Source organism: Aquarana catesbeiana, linkage group LG09, assembly GCF_042186555.1.
Source record: "Aquarana catesbeiana isolate 2022-GZ linkage group LG09, ASM4218655v1, whole genome shotgun sequence".
NCBI lineage: Eukaryota > Metazoa > Chordata > Amphibia > Anura > Ranidae > Aquarana > Aquarana catesbeiana.
In genome coordinates, this window is record NC_133332.1 from 229,737,249 (window position 1) to 229,760,163 (window position 22,915).

The window sequence follows — 22,915 nt, forward strand, 5'->3', positions numbered from 1 at the left end:
GAAATATTGCTCTCCTCCAACAGACTCCATTCCCTTCAGTCAGCCACATATGGTATATCTGTGCTGTCATAGTGTCCACTTATATAAAGGTGGTTGAGGATAAAGTCGCCATGTAAAAAACCATGATGTATTTAACAGGAAAAGCAGCAAGGAGGCCATCCACCACTCCAACCCCTTCCTCTTCAACAGGCACCATTTAGTGGACTCGTATCAATAGTAAGGGGGGGGAGAGGGGCGGCAATAGAGCTGTGTGAGCAGTAGTAGGAACAAAAACCGTCATCTAGGTAAGTAGTGAGGGTGACTGGCATACTTTACCAATACAGTTCCTTCTAAGGCAAAGGGTCTCAACATTAGAGATTTACACAATCATTACTGTGCAGGCTACTCCTGACCTCTTCGATCTTAGGGTAGGGTATCCAGCCAGCGGGAAGCCTCCTCTGGTGAGGTGAAGTATCGGGAGGATTCTCCATCAATCACTCTAAGTCGAGCCGGGAACAACATGCTGTACTTTAGTCCTTTCAGGCGTAGCTGTGCCTTGACGTGGTCGAAGGTTCTGCGGAGCCGCTGGGTGTCGACAGAGTAGTCTGGGAACATCATAATCTTGGTGTTTTCGAAGCGAAGCTCCGGAATCTTTCGGGCCTCCCGGAGAGCCAAATCTCTGTCTCGGAAATTTAGCAGCCGAAAGATGAAGGTACGCGGTGGGGCCCCAGGTGGGCCTCGCACAGGAGGCATTCTGTGCGCTCGCTCTACCACGAAGTGCGGGGAGAATGGGGCCTGTGGCAGTAGGGCGCGGAGGAGAGTCTCCGTAAAAGCCGTAGGGTCCCGACCTTCAGCTCCCTCCGGGAGGCCCACCAGCTTCAAATTGTTTCTGCGGCTTCGGTTCTCACTGTCCTCAGCCCCCGATTCGAGGATCTTTACCTTAGCTTGTAGAGTATGGATAGAGGCCCGGTTGTCGTGACTGGCATCCTCCGAGTCACCGATACGTCTCTCCGCTTCAGTCATGCGATCTCGCATCTTGTCCATATCTCTGCGCAGAAGCCCAAATTCCATTTGCAGGGTGTCAATTTTGGCTGTTAAGGTGTTCTGGCAGCCCGATATAGCCAGCATTAGAGCTTGAAAGCGGTCTTCTTCCGACCCCGGATCCGCAGGGACGGTCTGAGACGCCATGTTCGTGTAGCCGGTTAAGTTTGCTGGGGTCTGTGACTTCCGCTGTGAGGAAGCTTTAGGGGTATGCCCTCCTGACTTCGCGGAGCCAGATCTGCCTCTTCTCATGCCCAGGTGCCCTCCACTGCTGGATAGGATAAACTGTGATGTTGGGCAGCGCTCTGCAAGGGTTCAGGACCTGAGTGCAGGGATTAGTGCTTTTATTATTAAAGGCCTTGAGATGTCTGTATGTGCAGCCAGCCCAGCGTCTCTGTATGTAGTTTCAGGTCCTCACAGGTCCCCACTGTATTAGTCCCAGACCGGGTTACGGCTCCCCTTCTGCGGACTGCAGCACCTAAGTGCAGGGATTGGTGCTGTTGTTATTGTGGGCCTCAAGATGGCGGCCGGCGGCCTGTATATGCAGCCAGCACAGCGTCTCTATCCGCTTCTTTCAGGTCCCCACTGGTCTCCCCCAGTCCCCTCCGCCACTCACCGCTGGCCGGTACTGCTGTGGGATGTGTAGTGGCTCTTCTCCCGCCGATCGCGGCACCCGAGGCCGGGGATCGCGGAGGCCTCGTAGGCCCCAAGATGGCGGTTCCCCTCAGGATTATGGAGCCAGCCGAGGGCCGCCGGGGTGGCGTGGATGTCTCCGCTCGTCTCCTCCGGGTCGCCCCCCGTCTCCCAGACGGATGGCTGCAGTGGGTGGTGTGTTGCGGCCCTCCCCTGGCCGATCCCGTCACTCGAGGCCGGGGATCTCGAGGGCCGCGCAGGCCGCAAGATGGCGGATTGCCTCTGGGACGTGGAGCCGGCCGAGGGCCTATAGCAGCTCCATCAATCGGCCGGCCTCCCCAATAACCCTCGGGTCTGCTGCTAGTGGTGGCTGAGAGCAATAAAAACTTGTTTTTTAGGGGAATCCCGGATTTTTGAAGCAGGATTCCTGCGGATTTAGTAAGGACCGGCGGAGCTCCTCTGGATCACGTCTGCTCCCCACTACATCCGGACACGCCCCCTATCAAACTTTTACTAACACGAGATTAGCAAAAGGAGCCCAAAGGGGGCTGGGCTTGGTATTGAACTGCCCTTTTATAGTCTCGTCGTACATGGTGTACGTCACCGCGTTCTTGGCGTTCGGAAATTCCGACAACTTTGTGCGACCATGTGTATGCAAAACAAGTTTGAGCCAATCCGTTGGAAAAAAACATGGATTTTGTTGTCGGAATGTCCGATCAATGTCCGACCATGTGTACAGGGCATAACAAATACCTGTAAAGTGTAGCGTGCATTTGTATTCAGACCCCCTTAGTCAATACTTTGTAGAACCTCCACCCCAGTCTCGGGTCTTTTGCAGACTCTAACAGATTTTCTTCTAAGATTGCCCTGTATTTGGCTCCATCCATCTTCCCATCAACTCTGACCAGCTTCCCTGTCATTGCTGAAAAAAAGCATCCCCACAACATGATGCTGCCACCACCATGTTTCACGGTGTGTGCAGAGTGATGTGCAGTGTTAGTTTTCTGCCACACATAGCACTTTGCTTTTCTGCCAAAAAGTTCAATTTTGATCTCATCTGACCAGAGCACTTGTTTGCTGTACCCCCCCACATGGCTTCTCGCAAACTTTAAATGGATTTCTTATGGCTTTCTTTCAACAATGGCTTTCTTCTTGCCACTCTTCCATAAAGGCCAGATTTGTGGAGTGCACGACTAATACTAGTCCTGTGGACAAATTCTCCCACCTGAGCTGTGGATCTCTGCAGCTCCTCCAGAGTTACCTCTTGGCTGCTTCTCTGATTAATGCTCCCCTCGTCCGGCCTGTCAGTTTAGGTGGACGGCCATGTCTTGGTAGGTTTGGAGTTGTGCCATAATCTTTCCATTTTCAGATGATGGCTTGAACAGTGCTCTGTGGGATGTTCAAAGCTTGGGATATTTTTTTATAACTTAACCCTGCTTTAAACTTCTCCACAACTTTATCCCTGACCTGTCTGGTGTGTTTCTTGGCCTTCATGATGATGTTTGTTAACTAAGGTACTCTAGCAAACCTCTGAGGGCTTTACAGAACAGCTGTATTTACACTGAGGTTAAATTACACACAGGTGGACTCTATTTACTAATTAGGTGGCTGAAGGTAATTGGTTCCACTAGATTTTAGTTAGGGGTATCAGAGTAAAGGGGCTGAATACAAATGAACGTCACACTTTTCAGATATTTATTTGTAAACAATTTTGAAAAACATTTATCATTTTCCTTCCACTTCACAATTATGTGCCACTTTGTGTTGGTCTATCACATAAAATCTCAATAAAATATGTTTACGTTTTTGGTTGTAACATGACAAAATGTGGAAAATTTTAAGAATTATGAATACTTTTTCAAGGTACTATATCACTTTTAGAAGATAGACCAGAAATGGTCGAAGCCACATTTCTTCAAGGAAACATTACCTTTAATAACTCACCTCCAAAAACTGTACAGTTGTACAAAAACATACATTCAGTTACTGCAGACACTTGTAGTCTACAAACAGACGGGGAAAGAAAAAGCCAAGTGAAGTCTAATTATGCCTAGTACACGCGGGCCAAAATTCGGGCGACATTCGGGCCATGTGTATGGCAGCCGGTCCAACAGAATCTGGCCATTTTGCCGGCTTCTGTCAAACAAGCATGCTGGTAAACCAGTAGCCGACTAGATCCCGATCAGCGCTCTCAGCCAATGGTTGAGAGCACTGACCGGAGTGTTCTGGCAAGGGGACCGTCCCCCTGTCAGAATACAACAGCTCAGTGGAGGAGATCTCTGGACTAACGTGGGATGGTTAGTACATCGACTCCGACCGGAGCTGTCAGATTTTTTTTTTTTGTTAAACCCAGGGTTAAATTGGGTATTAGTGTGTACTAGGCTTTAGAGATGTAGAAGAGGCCATCTCTGCTTGCTGCTGAGATGGTTACTTGGCTTGTGAGAGACTGCCTGACACGCCGACTGGGTATCTCCACCAAACTACAGCTTCCTCCACTCTGGAACCAGAATACAGCTATTTCAGCCCAAACCTCCCTAATTACCAGCCAAGACCAGTATATTAGTTTAGGACTGCAGATAGAAAATGTATCCCAATCTTTTTTGTTTTTTTTTTTTAGCTCACGGTGGTTCAAACACACACTAAAAAGTGCACTTAAAGTTCCATCCAAAAGTGTAACTTCTGCTCATTCCCCCCCCCCCCTCCAGTGCCACATTTGGCACCTTTTGAGGGGGGGGGAGCAGATACCTGTCTTTGACAGGTATCCTGTCCCCACTTCTGGGAGACCAGGCCGCGGCGCATTACATCAGCAGCTCGGCTCCCTCCTCTTCCCTCCCCCTTCCCCTGCCTCCGGGCCAGTAGGAGAGCGCAGCGGTGTCTCACACATGCGCAGTAGGGACCCGGCGTGAAGCCGTAATGCTCCACTACTGGATTCCCTTACCGGCAATGGCGGCAGCAGCACCCGACAGCTGATGGAAACATCAGCTGCGTTGCAGATGTCACTGGACTCCAGGACAGGTAAGTGTCCTAATATTAAAAGTCAGCAGCTGCAGTATGTGTATCTGCTGGCTTTTCATTTTTGCAGGGGTGGGCGGACCTCCGCTTTAAGGGTGTGCTTTTAGTCCACCCTCTGAAGGGGTAGAACCTTTACCCTGATCCCCCAAGGGCGCAAGCCTCCTGACGGGGACTAAGGTTTCTATGGTCTGCCTAGCCAGAAGGCCTGACAGACCCCATTCTTCTAGGTCAGCCGAAGCGGACCATTCAATACTTGTGCATGTGAGTATCAGCAGCTCCAGTCGGTGTCTCTGGTCCTGATTGGATAGATTGATAGCAGCGCAGCCATTGGCTCCCGCTGCTGTCAATCAAATCCAATGACACGGGAGCCGGGGGCAGGCCCGAGTGCTACTGTAAATGGATGCGGCAGCAGGACACAGGAGCGCACCAACTTAAGTGTCCGGAGGGAGAGCGGCTCTCCAATGGGGCACTCGGGAATAGGAGAAGGAGCCAGGAGTGCTGTTGAGGGATTCCCAGAAGAGAAGTGGGGCCACTCTGTGCAAAACCAACTGCATAGAGGAGATAAATATGACATGCTTGTGTTTGCTTTTTTTAAACAAACCTTTACATATCCTTTAAAAAATTGTTCTTGTTCTATGAATATGTTCAGATTGCATTTATAAAGTCCCATTTCTTTATTGTACATCATAGGACACAGAGCCTTAAGTATCTACTTGGTGGGTTATAGCTACCTTCAGGTGTTAACACTGGCACAGCCAATACAGGAAGTTGACTCCCCTATATAACCCCTCTTCCTTCCAGGAGTACCTCAGTTTTTTCGCCAGTGTCTAAAGGTGTTGGCACGAGTGAAGATGTGCTCTGCGGAGCTCTAGGAGGGATCCATGCTGGATTTAAAAAGCCTCCACAACCGGATCCATCCCACCACTGCGGCTCCAGGGTGGTACCCAGGCCTCGCAAAGAAGAACAAGGTTTTGCCTGTAATGCTCCTCTTTGAGGGCTGGACCCTAGGAACCAGGACTCTTTTTGGTCTTGCTACATTAGCTAAAGCTGTCCTGAGGGGTGCTATACATAGTCCAAAGGAGTGGAACCCCTATTAAAAGGGCCCCAGTCTTTAAAGGTTTAAACACGCTGCCCGCCGTGATGGGTGAAGTTTGGATCTGTCTGTTTACAGTAGTATCCTTCAGCGAGGAAAAGGTAAGAGGAAAGCATAGGAACTGCAAAGTCCACCTATGACTTTTCTTTCAATTATATTGTAAAATGCCTTAAAAACTACTCTAGAGGGAGTAGGGTATAGTGTATAGACCCTGTTTAAATCTGTGCTAATACAGCGTGTGTCTCAACAGCTGAAGGGGGGGTCTCCTCTCCCCCTAAATGGGGAATCTGTGTGGATAGGGATACATGTTATGTTTAAACAAGCATAAATCTGAAAAGCTGATAAAAAGGCTGTGTAAATCCTCTTCCCCCCTCCCCTCTGAGGTGACTCTTGCTAAAGCACAGGAAAGGGTGTGGCGCATAGACAATCAGGCTCACACCTAAAAAAGCTTAAGGCTCGGTTCACACTGGGGCAACACGACTTCAGCGCGACTTTGCACGGCGACTTCGACGCGACTTCGACGCGACTTCGACGCGACTTTAGCAAATTACAAGGCGACTTGAAGTCGCCTGCATGACAGGCGACTTTGCCTGTGGCCAATCAGCTCTCTAGGAGGGAGGGGGGGAGGGAGGGGTTTTCCCTGCAAAGTCGCTTGACTTTACAGAGAGATCCGACTTGGAGGCGACTTCCATTGATTTCTATGGTACAGGTCGCCTACCAAGTCGGATCCAAGTAGTACAGGGAGTACGCTCTGAAGTCGGAGCGACTTCAGTAGTGTCATTTAAGACGCTCCCATTCACTCTCATGTGAATCTCTTTCTGGGGCGACTTGGGGCGACTTGAGGGGCGACAAGTCGGATCCCAAGTCGTCCCAGTGTGAACCGAGCCTAAAGCTGATACTCTGGGAAACAGACAGTGTCTATCAGAGCAGCTGAAGCAAGGCTGCCACAGGACACAGAAGCGCTGGTGCATGTGAGGGGTTTACACAGGCATTTGCAGTACAGGAAAAAATGTATTGTTTAGCATTAGATCATTCTATGCTACCACTGTTTTTCCTACTATTGTTCAAGTAAATAGAACAATTCTTAGAGTACCTTTGCTTTTTGTGCTTTGCACTATGTCTTCAAGGCTTACTACTGAGGCACCAAAACCACCCCCAGGCGCTGGGAACTCCAGACATGCCTCCACATTGTCATCCTCTCCGGAGATACCTGACATGGCAAGCCAGGGTGAGTCATTGGAAGCAATTGGTGGTGTAACTGCTTCTCACACTTCAGCCCCTGTATACGTGACTGAAGATGCATTTTCCCCTACCCAGTAGGGCTTAGAAGGAAGATTAGGGGCTTTAATCGCATCCTCCATTAAAGGGCATAAGAAGTGTGCTAGATCCCTCTCTCCCAGTCCAAACCCCTTACCAGGGGAACAGTGGGGACAGGATGAGGTATTACCCTCAAATGATCAGGAAAAACAAAACGATTACTCCTGTACAGAGGAAACAACAGTTGAAGTTTCAGCTTCACAATCTGAGGTACAAATCCTTATGGACATGGTTCGCTCCACTTTCATGCTACCTCTAACATAGTCAGCTGAAAGTCTGGTTTCTTCTCTGGGTTCCTTGAAACCTTCACAACCAGTGCATGCGTTTCCAGTCCACACATTACTAGAGAAGCTTATTTAAACTGAATGGGATCATCCAGATAAGCATTTTCTCCCTCCAAAGAGGTTCTCAGTTCTCTATCCTATGGAGGAAAAATGGAAAAGTTCCAGCAGTAGATGTTGCGATTTCCAGTGTAAAAAAAAAGTTTAACTTGCCCAGTGGACAATGCACAAATGCTAAAGGATCCAACAGATAAAAAGTTGGAATTCCTGTTAAAATCCTCTTTTTTGTTTAGCAGGTACTGTTGCTCAGCCTGCAATTGCAGCTATAGGCATCTGTCAGTCCTTAAAAGACCAGTTCACAGAAGCTCTTAACGAGCTCCCTGCACAACAGGCCAGTGAGTTGGCCGATTTACCAAAAGCATTATGTTTTGCCATAGATGCTATAAAGGATTCTATTCACCAGGTGTCTCGCCTTGCACTTGTGTTAGTATACATGCATAAGACCCTTTGGCTAAAGGGTTGGTCTGCCGAAGCACCCTGCAAAAGCCTACTGTCTAGTTTCCCATTTAATGGGGAGCGACTATTTGGCGATGATTTGGATAAATATATCCAGACAATTTCCAGTGGAAAAAGTACTCTTTTGCCCGTCAAAAAAAAGTATAAACGTCCTTCATTTAAACGGACTCTCTCTCCTGCGCCAAGCGCATCCACCTCTAAGCAGTGGCGATGGCTTCCACCGTCAGATTCCAGAGGAAAATCACAGGGTCAGGCCCAGGCTCAAAGGAAGACCTGGAGCCGCAAGACTACAAAGCAGAATACTAAGACCTCTTCATGAGAGGCGTCTCCTCTCACCAAGGTGGGGGGAAGACTTCTGCATTTCACAGAAGTCTGACAGAGGGAAACTCAGGACAGATGGGCTCTCTCCACAGTGACTCTAGGATACAAACTAGAGTTTTGGGAGTTTCCACCATCTCACTTTCTGAGATCAAACGTTCCCAAGGATCCAGGGAAAAGATAATCCCTGTTTCAAGCATTAGACCGATTATTGACTCAAGGGGTAATCATACAGATCCCCACAGAAGAACAAGGTTTAGGTTTCTAAGAAGAATAAGGTTTAGGTTTCTATTCAAACCTGTTTACGGTACCAAAACCGAATGGAGATGTCAGGCCCATTCTGGATCTAAAAAATCTAAAACGGTTCCTAAAAATTTGCTCATTTTGAATGGAGTTGATCAGGTCAGTGGTCTCCATCCTACAAGGCGGAGAACTTCTGGCGTCCATCGACATCAGGGACGCATGCAGTGGTGTATTTAGGTTTTGTGCTGCCCTAGGCCTAACTAAACTCATGCACCCCCTAATTAAAATATGGGCCACCCCTTCCTGTCAAGGCCACACCCCTTTCTGTTTAAGACCTGCCCTATCTGTAAACCACACCCCTTCCTATTTAGGCTCCACCTCTTCCGCTCTGTACATTAAAGTGGGTACCAAGTGGCCTCATCAGTCAGTGGCCATCAGTGCAGCCTATCAGTGCCCATCAGTGCTGCCTATCAGTGCTCATCAGTACAGCCTTATCAGTGCCCATCAGTGCAGCCTCATCAGGGGCAACTGGTGCAACCTTTTAGTGCCCATCAGTGCAGCCTTATCAGTGCTCATCAGTGCAGCCCCATCAGTGCAGCTCATCAGTGGCCATCAGTGCGGCCTCATCAGGGGCAACCAGTGCAGCCTATTAGTGCCCATCAGTGCCGCCTATCAGTGGCCATCAGTGCGGCCTCATCAGGGGCAACCAGTGCAGCCTATTAGTGCCCATCAGTGCCGCCTATCAGTGCCCATCAGTGCAGCCTCATCAGGGGCAACCGGTTCACCCTATCAGTGCAGCCTTATCAGTGCTCCTCAGTGCAGCCCCATCAGTGCAGCTCATCAGTGCCCATCAGTGCAGCCTTATCAGTGCAGCCCCATCAGTGCCCATCAGTGCGTCCTACCAGGGGCAACCAGTGCAGCCTTATCAGTGCCCATCAGTACAGCCTTATCAGTGCCCATCAGGGCAGCCTCATCAGGGGCAACCGGTGCAGCCTTATCAGTGCCCATCAGTACAGCCTTATTAGTGCCCATCAGTACAGGCTCATCAGGGGCAACCAGTGCAGCCTTATCAGTGCCCATCAGTGCAGCTCATCAGTGGCCATCAGTGCTGCCTATCAGTGCCCATATCAGTGCAGCTCATCAGCGCCCATATCAGTGCAGCCTATCAGTGCCCATATCAGTGCAGCTCATCAGTGCCCATATAAGTGCAGCTCATCAGTGCCCATATCAGTGCAGCTCATCAGTGCCCATATTAGTGCAGCTCATCAGTGCCCATATCAGTGCCATCAGTATAATAACTTCAATATTGAGTACGTGACACACATTAGTAATAGTAACATAACCTTCTCTCCTGGCCGCTGGCTGGGGATTCCCCTCGTGCTCCTCTCTCTCCTCCTCCTATCACTCACCCCAAGCTGGGGAGAAGATTCAGTGAAGAAGTTAGCCGTGCGGAGGAGAGTGAGCGGAGCATTAAGCTCCGCCTCCGCCAGTCAGATTACATTCAGCCGGCCTGGCCAATCACGGGCTGTCTATGGGGATGCTCATCATCGTCGCTGCCGCCCCACCCCCTCCCCGCTGGCCAAGCATGCTCCACATACTGCCCACAATACAAGCTACAGCAATCCGGCCACCGGGGCAGTATTTATGTGGCTGCGGGAACCGGGACTTGGGAAAACAGGACGGGGGGCTCTTTTGCATGCGGGGGGCAGCTTTTTTGCCGCCCCCCGCAAAATGCCGCCCTAGGCCTGGGCCTTGTGGGCCTAAGCCAAGAAACAGCACTGGACGCATGTCTGCATGTCCCTATATTTACCGCTCACCAAAGGTTTCTGCGATTCGAAGTGGAGCAACTGCACTTTCAGTTTGGGGCTGTCACAAACCATGAACCAGACCGAGACAGAAGTACAGTTAAATCACACTTGTTTATAAATAAAAATAAAAAGGTAAATAGAGTAAGCGTAGTCAAAGCATAGTCAGAGTCCAGTAACCGGATCGGTAGTCAGCCAAGCCAGAGTTCAGTAACCAGATCGGGTAATCAGCCAGGCCAGAAGTCAGGGATCCAAGTGGAGGAACAGCAAGCAGGATAAGGAGCCAGAAGGGATGTCAGCAAGCCAGTCTTTAAAAATGAACGCAGGAGATGGTTTCTTGTGATGTGACCAAGGCGAAGGCAGGAAAGAACTGAGCTGGACGTCTTTAAGTAGTCGGGACTGATGAGCAGATCCACAACAGCTGGTTAACTGTGGAGAGAGAGAGCTGGCAATTAGCGACAGCTGAGCGGCCAGCTCAGAGAAGGAAGGGCTGAGCCAGCCCTGACAGCGGCCTTACCCTTCGGGCTAGCCACAGCAACACGGGTATGCACAAAAATACTGGCCCCACCTCTAGCCAGGTTGAGGGCACAGGGCACAACGGTGATGGCGTACCTAGACGATCTATTGTTAATAGACCAGTCAGTGACTCGCTTAAGGCAAAGCGTACGCATTACAACCAGTCACCTGGAAAGTCTCGGTTGGATCCTCGACCTAGAGAAGTCTTCCTTAAAACCAGTAAGAAGGCTGGATTACTTAGGCCTAATCAGGGAAAAGGGTGTTCTTGCCTCCAGCAAAGATCAGCTCCATACAAGAGCTGGTACGGATGGTCAGGTCAAAAGCAAATCCTTCAATTCGCCTTTGCATGAGGTTGTTAGGAAAGATGGTAGCTTCATTCGAAGCAGTCCCCTATGCCCAGTTCTATTCAAGACTGTTGCAAAACAGAATCCTCTCTGCTTGGAACAAGACGATCCAAGCTTTGGACTTGCAAATGTGGCTGTCCCCAAGAGAGTCTCAAAGCCTCAGTTGGTGGTTACGAAGCCAGAATTTGCTGAAGGGGAAATCCTTCAGACCAATAATCTGGAAAGTAGTAACGACAGGCTGGGGAGCGGTACTAGGGAGATGACTGTCCAGGGACAGTGGTCAAAACTCGAAAGAGCCCTGCCCATCAACATCCTAGAGATTCGGGCAGTATATCTGGCTCTGAAAATCTGGACCTCCAGGTTAAAGAATTGTCCAGAAATGGACAGTTTCCCCGGTGGGGCTTTAGACAGCAATATCTTAGAATCAGGAATAATCTAGAATATATAACCAGTAAGTGCATTTATTTGAACAATAAGCAAATGTCATGTTGTAGTTCAATTTGCATTATAACATATAAAAGCTGGCCAAATGGTACAATACATACATATAGAATTGTATGAATATAGAATTGACACATTTTCACAAAATTGTATACAATAATACATATCCAGACTGCTGACGGTAGTCCGGATATGTATTATTGTATACAATTTTGTGAAAATGTGTCAATTCTATATTGTGGAATATGTATTGTACCATTTGGCCAGCTTTTATATGTTATAATGCAAATTGAACTACAACATGACATTTGCTTATTGTTCAAATAAATGCACTTACTGGTTATATATTCTAGATTATTCCTGATTTTAAGATATTGCGGTCTAAAGCCCCACTGGGGAAACTGTCCATTTCTTGCCAATATATTGCTTCGGGGTGTGCAGCACATACATCTCTCCCATATGTGTATTTCCCTTTATTAAAGAATTGTCCAGTCCGGATTCAATCCGACAATGCCATGGCTGTGGCCTATATCAATCACCAAGGGGGCACCAAGAGTCTCTCTCAGCTCAGAGAGAAAGGTGAACCATATCCTAACTTGGGAAGAAAGGAACATCCCATCCCTATTGGCAGTTTTCATTCCGGGAGTAGAAAATTGGCAGGCAGACTATCTAAGTCGCCAGCAGTTGTTCCCAGGGGAATGGTTTCTTCGCCCCGAAGTGTTTCGGGCTGTTTGCCAAAGATGGGGGACTCCGGACATAGATCTTCTAGCGTCCAGATTCAACATGAAGTTAGTCAACTTTGTGTCCAGAACAAGGGATCCACTCGCATGTGGAACAGATGCGCTGGTACAGTACCTGACCGCGAGATTGTGTTTCCAGCGCGATACCATCGCGCTGGTTCTCGGCGACAGGGTACTGTGCATGTCGCGCTGGCTCGCTCATCGTGAAAGGAAAACTTTGTTTTCCTTTCGCGATGAGTGACAGGCAGTCCTGACAGCTGTCTGGTATGAATCCTGAGGGGGAACGCCGCGCCAAATTTTAAATGAAAAAATCGGCGTGGGTCCCCCCCCCCCAGGGGCATACCAGGCCCTTAGGTCTGGTATGGATTGTAAGGGGAACCCCCTACGCCAAAAAATCGGCATGGGGGTCCCCCCAAAATCCATACCAGACCCTTATCCGAGCACGCAGCCCGGCCGGCCAGGAAAGGGGGTGGGGATGAGCGAGCGCCCCCCCGTCCTGAGCCGTACCAGGCCGCATGCCCTCAACATGGGGGGTGGGTGCCTTGGGGGAGGGGGGGCGCCCTGCGGGGCCCCCCCACCCCAAAGCACCTTGTCCCCATGTTGGTGAGGACAAGGGCCTCTTCCCGACAACCCTGGCCGTTGGTTGTCAGGGTCTGCGGGCGGGAGGCTTATCGGAATCCAGGAGCCCCCTTTAATAAGGGGGCCCCCAGATCCCGGCCCCCCACCCTGTGTGAATGAGTATGGGGTACATGGTACCCCTACCCATTCACCTAGGGAAAAGTGTCAATAAAAAAAAACACAGCATACAGGTTTTAAGAGTAATTTATTAGGCAGCTCCGGGGTCTAGGGGTCAAGCTTGACAAAGGAGCACCGCCCTCACACCACTCACGGCAAGCCAGCTTAGGAAACGCATCGCATATCGTGTGACGTCATCATCCCTCGCCTGATCGGCTGCAATCCAAGCCTCTCTTTGGTGCCTGTCTCCGCTGTTCGGCCGAATACATCCAGCGTTCTCAGACTGCCCAGAGCTCCTACACATCCACCAGCCGAGAGAGATGACTCCACGGATCCCCTTGATTGCCTTGGGACATTCTTTTGCCTAAAACCTTCTACACAAATGTGAGTGTATTACCAGCTGTTGCTGTTATTTTAATAAATTGTTTTAAACGAGTGCACCCAGAGGCGCCTCCTTCTCCTTGTTTTATAGTGTTCCTGGGATAATGGCTTTCACTCCCATCGGAAGGCTGTCTTGAATGTGGATCTTACACTTTATTCCTGCCTCCTTCATCTGCAGTGTTACATCACGGACTTACCTTTTTCATTTATTGTTATGGAATTTCTTTCTCCCATTTATCTATGCACATCACTGTATAGTTAGGATTTTTTTGTCTTTCTTTTGCGCCGACTACTTGCTGTATTGCAGAGTGACAGGAGGGGGCAAGATGAGAGAAGGGGGCAGGCAGAATTACAGGAGGGGAGCAGGCAGAGTGACAGGAGGGGGGGCAGGATGACAGGAGGGGGAAGGCAGGGTGAACAGGAGGGGCAGGCAATGTGACAGGAGGGGGGCAGGCAGAGTGACAGGAGGGGGCAGGATGACAGGAGGGGGCAGGCAGTGTGACAGGAAGGGGGCAGGTAGTGTGACAGGAGGAGGGCAGACAGTGTGACAGGAGGGGGCAGGCAGAGTGAAAGGAGGGGGGCAGAAAGAGTGACAGGAGGGGAGCAGGCAGTGTGACAGGAGGGGGGCAGGCAGTGTGACAGGAGGGGGGGCAGGATGACAGGAGGGGGAAGGCAGGGTGAACAGGGTGGGCAGGCAATGTGACAGGAGGGGGGCAGGCAGAGTGACAGGAGGGGGGCAGGCAGAGTGACAGGAGAGGGCAGGATGACAGGAGGGGGCAGTGTGACAGAAGGGGGGCAGACAGAGTGACAGGAGGGGGCAGGATGACAGGAGGGGGCAGGCAGTGTGACAGGAAGGGGGCAGGTAGTGCGACAGGAGGAGGGCAGACAGTGTGACAGGAGGGGGCAGGCAGAGTGAAAGGAGGGGGCAGGAAGAGTGACAGGAGGGGGGCAGGCAGTGTGACAGGAGGGGGGCAGGCAGTGTGACAGGAGAGGGCAGGATGACAGGAGGGGGCAGGCAGAGTGGCAGGAGGGGGCAGGATGACAGGAGGGGGGCAGGCAGAGTGACAGGAGGGGGGCAGGGTGACAGGAGGGGGGCAGGCAGAGTGACAGGAGGGGGCAGGGTGACAGAAGGAAGCATATGACAGGAGGGGGCAGGCAGTATGACAGGAGGGGGGCAGGAGGGGGGCAGGCAGAGTGACAGGAGGGGGCAGGCAGTGTGGCAGGAGGGGGGAAGGCAGTGTGGCAGGAGGGGGGTAGACAGTGTAGCAGGAGGGGGGCAGGCAGAGTGACAGGAAGGGCAGAGTGACAGGAGGGGGGCAGGCAGAGTGACAGGAGGGGGCAGGATGACAGGAGGAACAGAGTGACAGGAGGGGGCAGGATAACAGGAGGGGGTAGTGTGACAGGAGGGGGCAGGGTGACAGGAGGGGGGGCAGGGAGAGTGACAGGAGGGGGCAGGATGACAGGAGGGTCAGATTGACAGGAGGGGGCAGGGTGACAGAAGTGGGCCAGGTCACAGGAGGGGGCAGGGTCACAGGAGGGGGGCAGGCAGTGTGACAGGAGGGGGCAGAGTAACAGGAGGGGGGCAGGGAGAGTGACCGAAGGGGCAGAGTGACAGGAGGGGGCAGGATGACAGGAGGGGGCAGGATTACAGGAGGGGCAGGGTCACAGGAGGGGGCAGGGTCACAGGAGGGGGCAGTGTGACAGGAGGGGGGCAGGCAGAGTGACAGGAGGGGGCAGGATGACAGGATGGGGCAGTGTGACTGGAGGGGCAGGGTGACAGTAGGGGGGCAGGCAGGGTGACAGGAGGGGGCAGGCATTGTGACAGGAGGGGGGCTGGATGACAGGAGGGGGCAGAGTGACAGGAGGGGGCAGGGAGAGTGATAGGAGGGGGCAGGATGGGGCAATGTGACTGGAGGGGGCAGGGTGACAGGAGGGGTCAGGCAGAGTGACAGGGGGGGCAGGCAATGTGACAGGAGGGGGCAGGATGACAGGAGGGGGGCAGGATGACAGGAGGGGGCAGGGAGAGTGACAGGAGGAGACAGGATGACAGAATGGGGCAATGTGACTGGAGGGGTCAGGCAGAGTGACGGGGGGCACGCAGAGTGACAGGAGGGGCAGGATGACAGGAGGGGGCAGGGAGAGTGATAGGAGGGGGCAGGATGGGGCAATGTGACTGGAGGGGACAGGGTGACAGGAGGGGTCAGGCAGAGTGACAGGGGGGGCAGGCAATGTGACAGGAGGGGGCAGGATGACAGGAGGGGGGCAGGATGACAGGAGGGGGCAGGGAGAGTGACAGGAGGAGGCAGGATGACAGAATGGGGCAATGTGACTGGAGGGGTCAGGCAGAGTGACGGGGGGCACGCAGAGTGACAGGAGGGGCAGGATGACAGGAGGGGGCAGAGTGACAGGAGGGGGGCAGAGAAAGTGACATGAGGGGGCAGGATGACAGGAGGGGGCAGTGTGACAGGAGGGGACAGGATGACAGGAGGGGCAGAGTGACAGGAGGGGCAGAGTGACAGGAGGGGGCAGGGAGAGTGACAGGAGGGGGCAGTGTGACAGGAGGGACAGAGTGACAGGAGGGGGCAGGATGACAGGAGGGGGCAGTGTGACAGGAGGGTGGCAGAGTGACAGGAGGGGGGCAGAGTGACAGGAGGGGGCAGGCAGAGTGACAGGAGGGGGGCATGCAGAGTGACAGGAGAGGGCAGGAGACAGGAGGGGGCAGTGTGACACAAGGGGGGCAGACAGAGTGACAGGAGGGGGCAGGATGACAGGAGGGGGCAGGCAGTGTGACAGGAAGGGGGCAGGTAGTGTGACAGGAGGGGTGCAGGAAGAGTGACAGGAGGGGGGCAGGCAGTGTGACAGGAAGGGGGCAGGCAGTGTGACAGGAGAGGGCAGGATGACAGGAGGGGGGCAAGCAGAGTGACAGGAGGGGGCAGGATGACAGGAGGGGGGCAGGCAGAGTGACAGGAGGGGGGCAGGGTGACAGGAGGGGGGCAGGCAGAGTGACAGGAGGGGGCAGGATGACAGGAGGGGGCAGTGTGACAGAAGGGGGGCAGACAGAGTGACAGGAGGGGGCAGGATGACAGGAGGGGGCAGGCAGTGTGACAGGAAGGGGGCAGGTGGTGTGACAGGAGGGGGCAGGCAGAGTGAAAGGAGGGGGCAGGAAGAGTGACAGGAGGGGGCAGGCAGTGTGACAGGAGGGGGACAGGCAGTGTGATAGGAGGGGGGCAGGCAGAGTGACAGTAGGGGGCAGGATGACAAGAGGGGGGCAGGCAGAGTGACAGGAGGGGGGCAGGGTGACAGGAGGGGGGCAGGCAGAGTGACAGGAGGGGGCAGGATGACAGAAGGAAGCATGTGACAGGAGGGGGCAGGCAGAGTGACAGGAGGGGGACAGGCAGTGTGATAGGAGGGGGGCAGGCAGAGTGACAGTAGGGGGCAGGATGACAAGAGGGGGGCAGGCAGAGTGACAGGAGGGGGGCAGGGTGACAGGAGGGGGGCAGGCAGAGTGACAGGAGGGGGCAGGATGACAGAAGGAAGCATGTGACAGGAGGGGGCAGGCAGAGTGACAGGAGGGGGACAGGCAGTGTGATAGGAGGGGGGCAGGCAGAGTGACAGTAGGGGGCAGGATGACAAGAGGGGGGCAGGCAGAGTGACAGGAGGGGGGCAGGGTGACAGGAGGGGGGCAGGCAGAGTGACAGGAGGGGGCAGGGTGACAGAAGGAAGCATGTGACAGGAGGGGGCAGGCAGTGTGACAGGAGGGGGACAGGCAGTGTGATAGGAGGGGGGCAGGCAGAGTGACAGTAGGGGGCAGGATGACAAGAGGGGGGCAGGCAGAGTGACAGGAGGGGGGCAGGGTGACAGGAGGGGGGCAGGCAGAGTGACAGGAGGGGGCAGGATGACAGAAGGAAGCATGTGACAGGAGGGGGCAGGCAGAGTGACAGGAGGGAGTAGGCAGTGTGAAAGGAGGGGGCAGGCAGTGTGACAGGAGGGAGCAGGCAGTGTGGCAGGAGGGGGGAAGGCAGTGTGGCAGGAGGGGGGTAGGCAGAGTGACAGGAGGGGGCAGGCAGAGTGACAGGAGGGGGAAGGCAGAGTGACAGGAGGGGGCAGGATGACAGGAGGGGCAGTGTGACAGGAGGAACAGAGTGACAGGAGGGAGCAGGATAACAGGAGGGGGCAGTGTGACAAGAGGGGGCAGGGTGACAGGAGGGGGGCAGGGAGAGTGACAGGAGGGGGCAGGCAGTGTGACAGGAGGGGAGCAGGCAGAGTGACAGGAGGGGGCAGGATGACAGGAGGGGGGCAGGCAGAGTGACAGGAGGGGGGCAGGGTGACAGGAGGGGGGCAGGCAGAGTGACAGGAGGGGGCAGGATGACAGAAGGAAGCATGTGACAGGAGGGGGCAGGCAGAGTGACAGGAGGGGGGTAGGCAGTGTGAAAGGAGGGGGCAGGCAGTGTGACAGGAGGGGGCAGGCAGTGTGGCAGGAGGGGGGAAGGCAGTGTGGCAGGAGGGGGGTAGGCAGTGTGGCAGGAGGGGGGCAGGCAGAGTGACAGGAGGGGGCAGGCAGAGTGACAGGAGGGGGGCAGGCAGAGTGACAGGAGGGGGCAGGATGACAGGAGGGGCAGTGTGACAGGAGGAACAGAGTGACAGGAGGGGGCAGGATAACAGGAGGGGGCAGTGTGACAGGAGGGGGCAGGGTGACAGGAGGGGGGGCAGGGAGAGTGACAGGAGGGGGCAGGATGACAGGAGGGCCAGATTGACAGGAGGGGGCAGGGTGACAGAAGTGGGCCGGGTCACAGAAGGGGGCAGGGTCACAGGAGGGGGCAGGGTCACAGGAGGGGGGCAGGCAGTGTGACAGGAGGGGCCAGAGTGACAGGAGGGGGGCAGGGAGAGTGACCGAAGGGGCAGAGTGACAGGAGGGGGCAGGAGGGGGCAGGATGACAGGAGGGGCAGGGTCACAGGAGGGGGCAGTGTGACAGGAGGGGGGCAGGCAGAGTGACAGGAGGGGGCAGGATGACAGGATGGGGCAGTGTGACTGGAGGGGCAGGGTGACAGTAGGGGGGCAGGCAGGGTGACAGGAGGGGGCAGGCATTGTGACAGGAGGGGGGCAGGATGACAGGAGGGGGCAGAGTGACAGGAGGGGGCAGGGAGAGTGACAGGAGGGGGCAGGATGACAGGATGGGGCAATGTGACTGGAGGGGGCAGGGTGACAGGAGGGGTCAGGCAGAGTGACAGGGGGGGGCAGGCAATGTGACAGGAGGGGGCAGGATGACAGGAGGGGGGCAGGATGACAGGAGGGGGGCAGGGAGAGTGACAGGAGGAGGCAGGATGACAGAATGGGGCAATGTGACTGGAGGGGGCAGGCAGAGTGACGGGGGGGCAGGCAGAGTGACAGGAGGGGCAGGATGACAGGAGGGGGCAGAGTGACAGGAGGGGGCAGGGAAAGTGACATGAGGGGGCAGGGAGAGTGACAGGAGGGGGCAGTGTGACAGGAGGGACAGAGTGACAGGAGGGGGCAGGATGACAGGAGGGGGCCAGGAAGAGTGACAGGAGGGACAGAGTGACAGGAGGGGGCAGTGTGACAGGAGGGGCAGTGTGACAGGAGGGACAGAGTGACAGGAGGGGGCAGGATGACAGGAGGGGGCAGGATGACAGGAGGGGGCAGGGTCACAGGAGGGGGCAGTGTGACAGGAGGGGGCAGGATGACAGGAGGGGGCAGGATGACAGGAGGGGGCAGTGTGACAGGAGGGGGCAGTGTGACAGGAGGGGGCAGTGTGACAGGAGGGGGCAGGATAGGAGGACCTGTGGACTGGACACACTTCTATGCAGACTCCCAATCATTCTATATAACACAAAGGTGATAGCAAAGAATCCTAAGAATCCCCCTCCCCCACCTCTCTCCTCAGATCAGTGTATTTCTTACCCAGCCAAGTATTGTGGATGTAGCTGATTCTGCGGCTGGTCTCCTGCACCATCTGTTCCCGGTCAGCTCAGCTGTCTGTGTGATAAATGACAAGCTGATCGGCCGATCATTGAGATCTTATCCCCGATCCAGCGCTCTCCTCCAATTCTACACTGACACCTGAACACTGACAGGGCACTGCTGGGCAGACTCTTCTATAGCGGTCTCCTCCTCCATTAAGTTTCCCTGAGTTTGAGTGTCCTCACCCTCAGTGTATGCCGGGTACCTCTTCTCCTCCTGTAGGATCTGACCTGTGTATTGCCTGAGAAAGTCGGCAGTTCTGCCAGAAAAAAGCCATGAGAGCAAATAGTCCGGGTAGTGATCTTTAAGCTGTAGTTCCCGACCGTTACATTCCACCGGCGGATACTATAGAAGCGGCGTCAGGACTGATTAGGCCTCATGCACACGAGACGCCGGTGCAAACTCTGCTGAACACATGTTTTTAAAACCTGAAACCGGCGTTTAGAAATGCCCGTTTTAACGCGTTTGCATGCCGCGTTTAGCCGCTTTTTACCGCTTTTGGGTCTAGAAGCGTCTGCAGAGCAGAGAATGACGTTTTGCGACCCAACTTCGGGGCCCTGTATCTCGGGGCCACTTGGTGCTAGGAACCCCAAATTTGGTGTGCTAACACAGTGGAACTCTAACATATGCAAATTTGGGGTTCCTAGTATCAAGTGGCCCCGAAATATGGGGCCCCAAAGTCAGACCGGAAAATATCATTCTCTGCTGTAGAAGTGCTTGACATTTTGCGACCCGACTTTGGGGCCACATATCTCGGGGCCACTTGGTGCTAGGAACCCCAAATTTGGTGTGCTAACACAGTTGGACTAGCACTACAAAATATCCTGACTTTGGGGTTCCTAGCACCAAGTGGCCTTGAGATATGGGGCCCCAAAGTCGGGTCTCAAAATGTCAAGCACTTTTCTGCAGCAGAGAATGACATTTTGTGACCCGACTTTGGGGCCCCATATCTCAAGGCCACTTGGTGCTAGGAACCCTAAAGTCAGGTCGTAAAATGTTCCTTTAAAAACACTTATAAATGCAAATGCGGCTAAACACGGTACCGGCGTTTAGCCGCGTTTTGCATCTGAAACGTGGAAAACTTTTGCGTCTGAACCCATTTTTTTGCTTCTGGAAAAACAAGGTTAAACGCAACTGCCTAAAAATGCCAAAAAATGAGACTGTGTACATGGACACATAGGATAACATTGAATGGGTTCAGGGGCAGTTTAAAAAAGTGTCCAACTGCCTCTGAACGCGCGTTTAACAGCATCTCATGTGCATGAGGCCTTAGATGGTCCGAACTGCTGTATTAGCATAAGAGCCTGTGCCTGAAATACTAGTGATGTTGCAGCTGAGCAGTTGGAGCCCTGAGCCACAGTGTGGTCTGGATCATTTGTCCGGGTTTTCATATGAAATTAGTTGACTCATTGATGGAAAGAAAGAACATTCTGACAAATCATTTTTTTCTACGGATGTTCGAATGAAAATCTAACTGTGTATGGACAGCTTTAGAAACCCAGTCACTATTGTCTGTCTCCAGAACCCAGGTTGTTCCTTCGCTTCCTTCCTCCCACAACTTAAAACGAGCCCTAATACAACCCAAGCATTCCCAGTGCTGTAGCTGCTTCAATATGAGATGATCATCTATAACCAGCCCTAACAATTCACCAGTGCCAAAGCCTCAGACATTCCTGTCCGTTCAGCCTAGCAGCCTTGCGATTTTTTTTCAGGTGTTAACATTTCATATTAAAAAAAAAGATATACAATGTGAAACATAAAAAGATAAAAATAAATGATCAAAATTGAACTGGTGATTCAGCACTAAAGATGAAAACCAAAATATCTTTTTTTCCATCTTTCTTTCTGTTCCAAGCTTGTTTGCTGAGTGATCTGGCATGAATAATGAATACATTATTCCATAACTGCTAATCACAGCTGGTAGAATAGTCTACTATACCAAATTATAATAATTCTGCATCCTTAGTATAAGAGGTACTTACATTTGTTCAGAAGCATGATAACAAACGTATAGAGAAGCTGCTGCTCTATCTGCCTGCAGGTGACTGATCTGTTACGCCTCATACACACAATAAGACTTTGTACAAACTTTCCCGAGGATTTTTGTACAAAAAGCATTGGCTGTAAACTAATTAAGCCTAGGCAGGATTTTTTCATCTAACTTTCACCAAATCATGTGGTTTTTCAGCTCTTTACCGCCACCCTTTGGTCAACTTCTGTATTGCTGTCTGATCTTTTGCATTGGTTCTGAGCATGTGTGTTTGTACAGTAGGTGACCACGATATTGTGTCAATCTCGCCACTGTTATTGGCGAGATTTGACACCTGCAGGCCCTGTCACGGGAGCCAGCTTGCTCATCAGGAAAGGAAAAATGTGTTTTTTCCTTTCGCAATGAGCAACAGGCATTGCCGAGAGGTGTTTGGTATGAATCATGAAGGGAACTCCACGCCAAATTTTAAATAAAAAACCGGAATGGGTTCCCCTCCAGAAGCATACCAGACCCTTAGGTCTGGTATGGATTTTAAGGGGAACGCCCTACGCCGAAAAAACGGCATGGGGGTCCCCCCAAAATCCATACCAGACCCTTATCCGAGCACGCAGCCTGGCCGGTCAGGAAAGGGGGTGGGGACGAGCGAGCGCCCCCCCCCCTCCCGAACCGTACCAGACCGCATGCCCTCAACATGGGGGGTGGGCACTTTGGGGCAGGGGGGCGCCCTGTGGCCCCCCCACCCCAAAGCACCTTGTCCCCATGTTGATGAGGACAAGGGCCTCTTCCTGACAACCCTGGCCGTTGGTTGTTGGGATCTGTGGGCAGAGGACTTATTGGAATTTAATAAGGGGGCCCCCAGATCCCGGCCCCCACCCTATGTGAATGAGTATGGGGTACATCGTATCCCTATTCATTCACCTGGGGAAAAAAGTGTCAATAAAAAACACTAGACAGGTTTTTAAAGCAATTTATTAGGAGCTCCAGGGGTCTTCTTCCAACTTCGGGGGGTCTCTTCCGACTTCTCCACTCTCTACCGCCTCTTCTCCAGGTGTCCGGTTCTTCTCCCGCTCTCCGGCCTCTTCTGCAGGTCTCCGGTTCTTCTGCCGGGCTCCTCCGCTATCTGCCGCTCTTTTGCTAGCGGTGGCCTGGTCTTCTCCATCATCTTGTTCCCTCTTCTTCTGATGTTGACACGACGCTCTCTTCCGCTGTAATGCTGTGTGCGAAGTGCGCAATGACTTATATAGGCATGGGGCGTGGTCACCAGGTGACATCAACCAGTGACCACGCCCCATGCCTATATAAGTCGTTGCGCATCTCGCACACGGCATTACAGCAGGAGAGAGCATTGTGTCAACATCGTAAGAAGAGAAGAGGGAACAAGACGATGGAGAAGACAAGGACACCGCTGGCAAAAGAGCAGCAGAAGATAGCGGAGGAACCCGGCAGAAGAACCAGAGAGCGGGAGAAGAACCGGAGACCTGGAGAAGAGGCCGGAGAGTGGGAGAAGAGACAGGAGAGCGGGAGAAGAATCAGATACCTGGAGAAGAGGCCGG

At 53.1% G+C, this 22,915-nt stretch overlaps 1 protein-coding gene across 2 annotated transcripts in view; it reads right to left on the reverse strand.

Moving 5' to 3' along the window:
• Positions 1-21,494, reverse strand: part of LOC141108363 (histo-blood group ABO system transferase-like) — a 357,971-nt gene extending 336,477 nt beyond the window's left edge. For both annotated transcript variants that reach the window (XM_073599920.1, XM_073599919.1), the window contains exon 1: positions 21,355-21,494. In XM_073599920.1, coding sequence (XP_073456021.1) covers positions 21,355-21,490 — 136 coding nt within the window. In that variant the 5' untranslated portion in view covers positions 21,491-21,494. The remainder of the gene's footprint in view (positions 1-21,354) is intronic.
• Between the last annotated feature and the right edge of the window lie 1,421 nt (positions 21,495-22,915).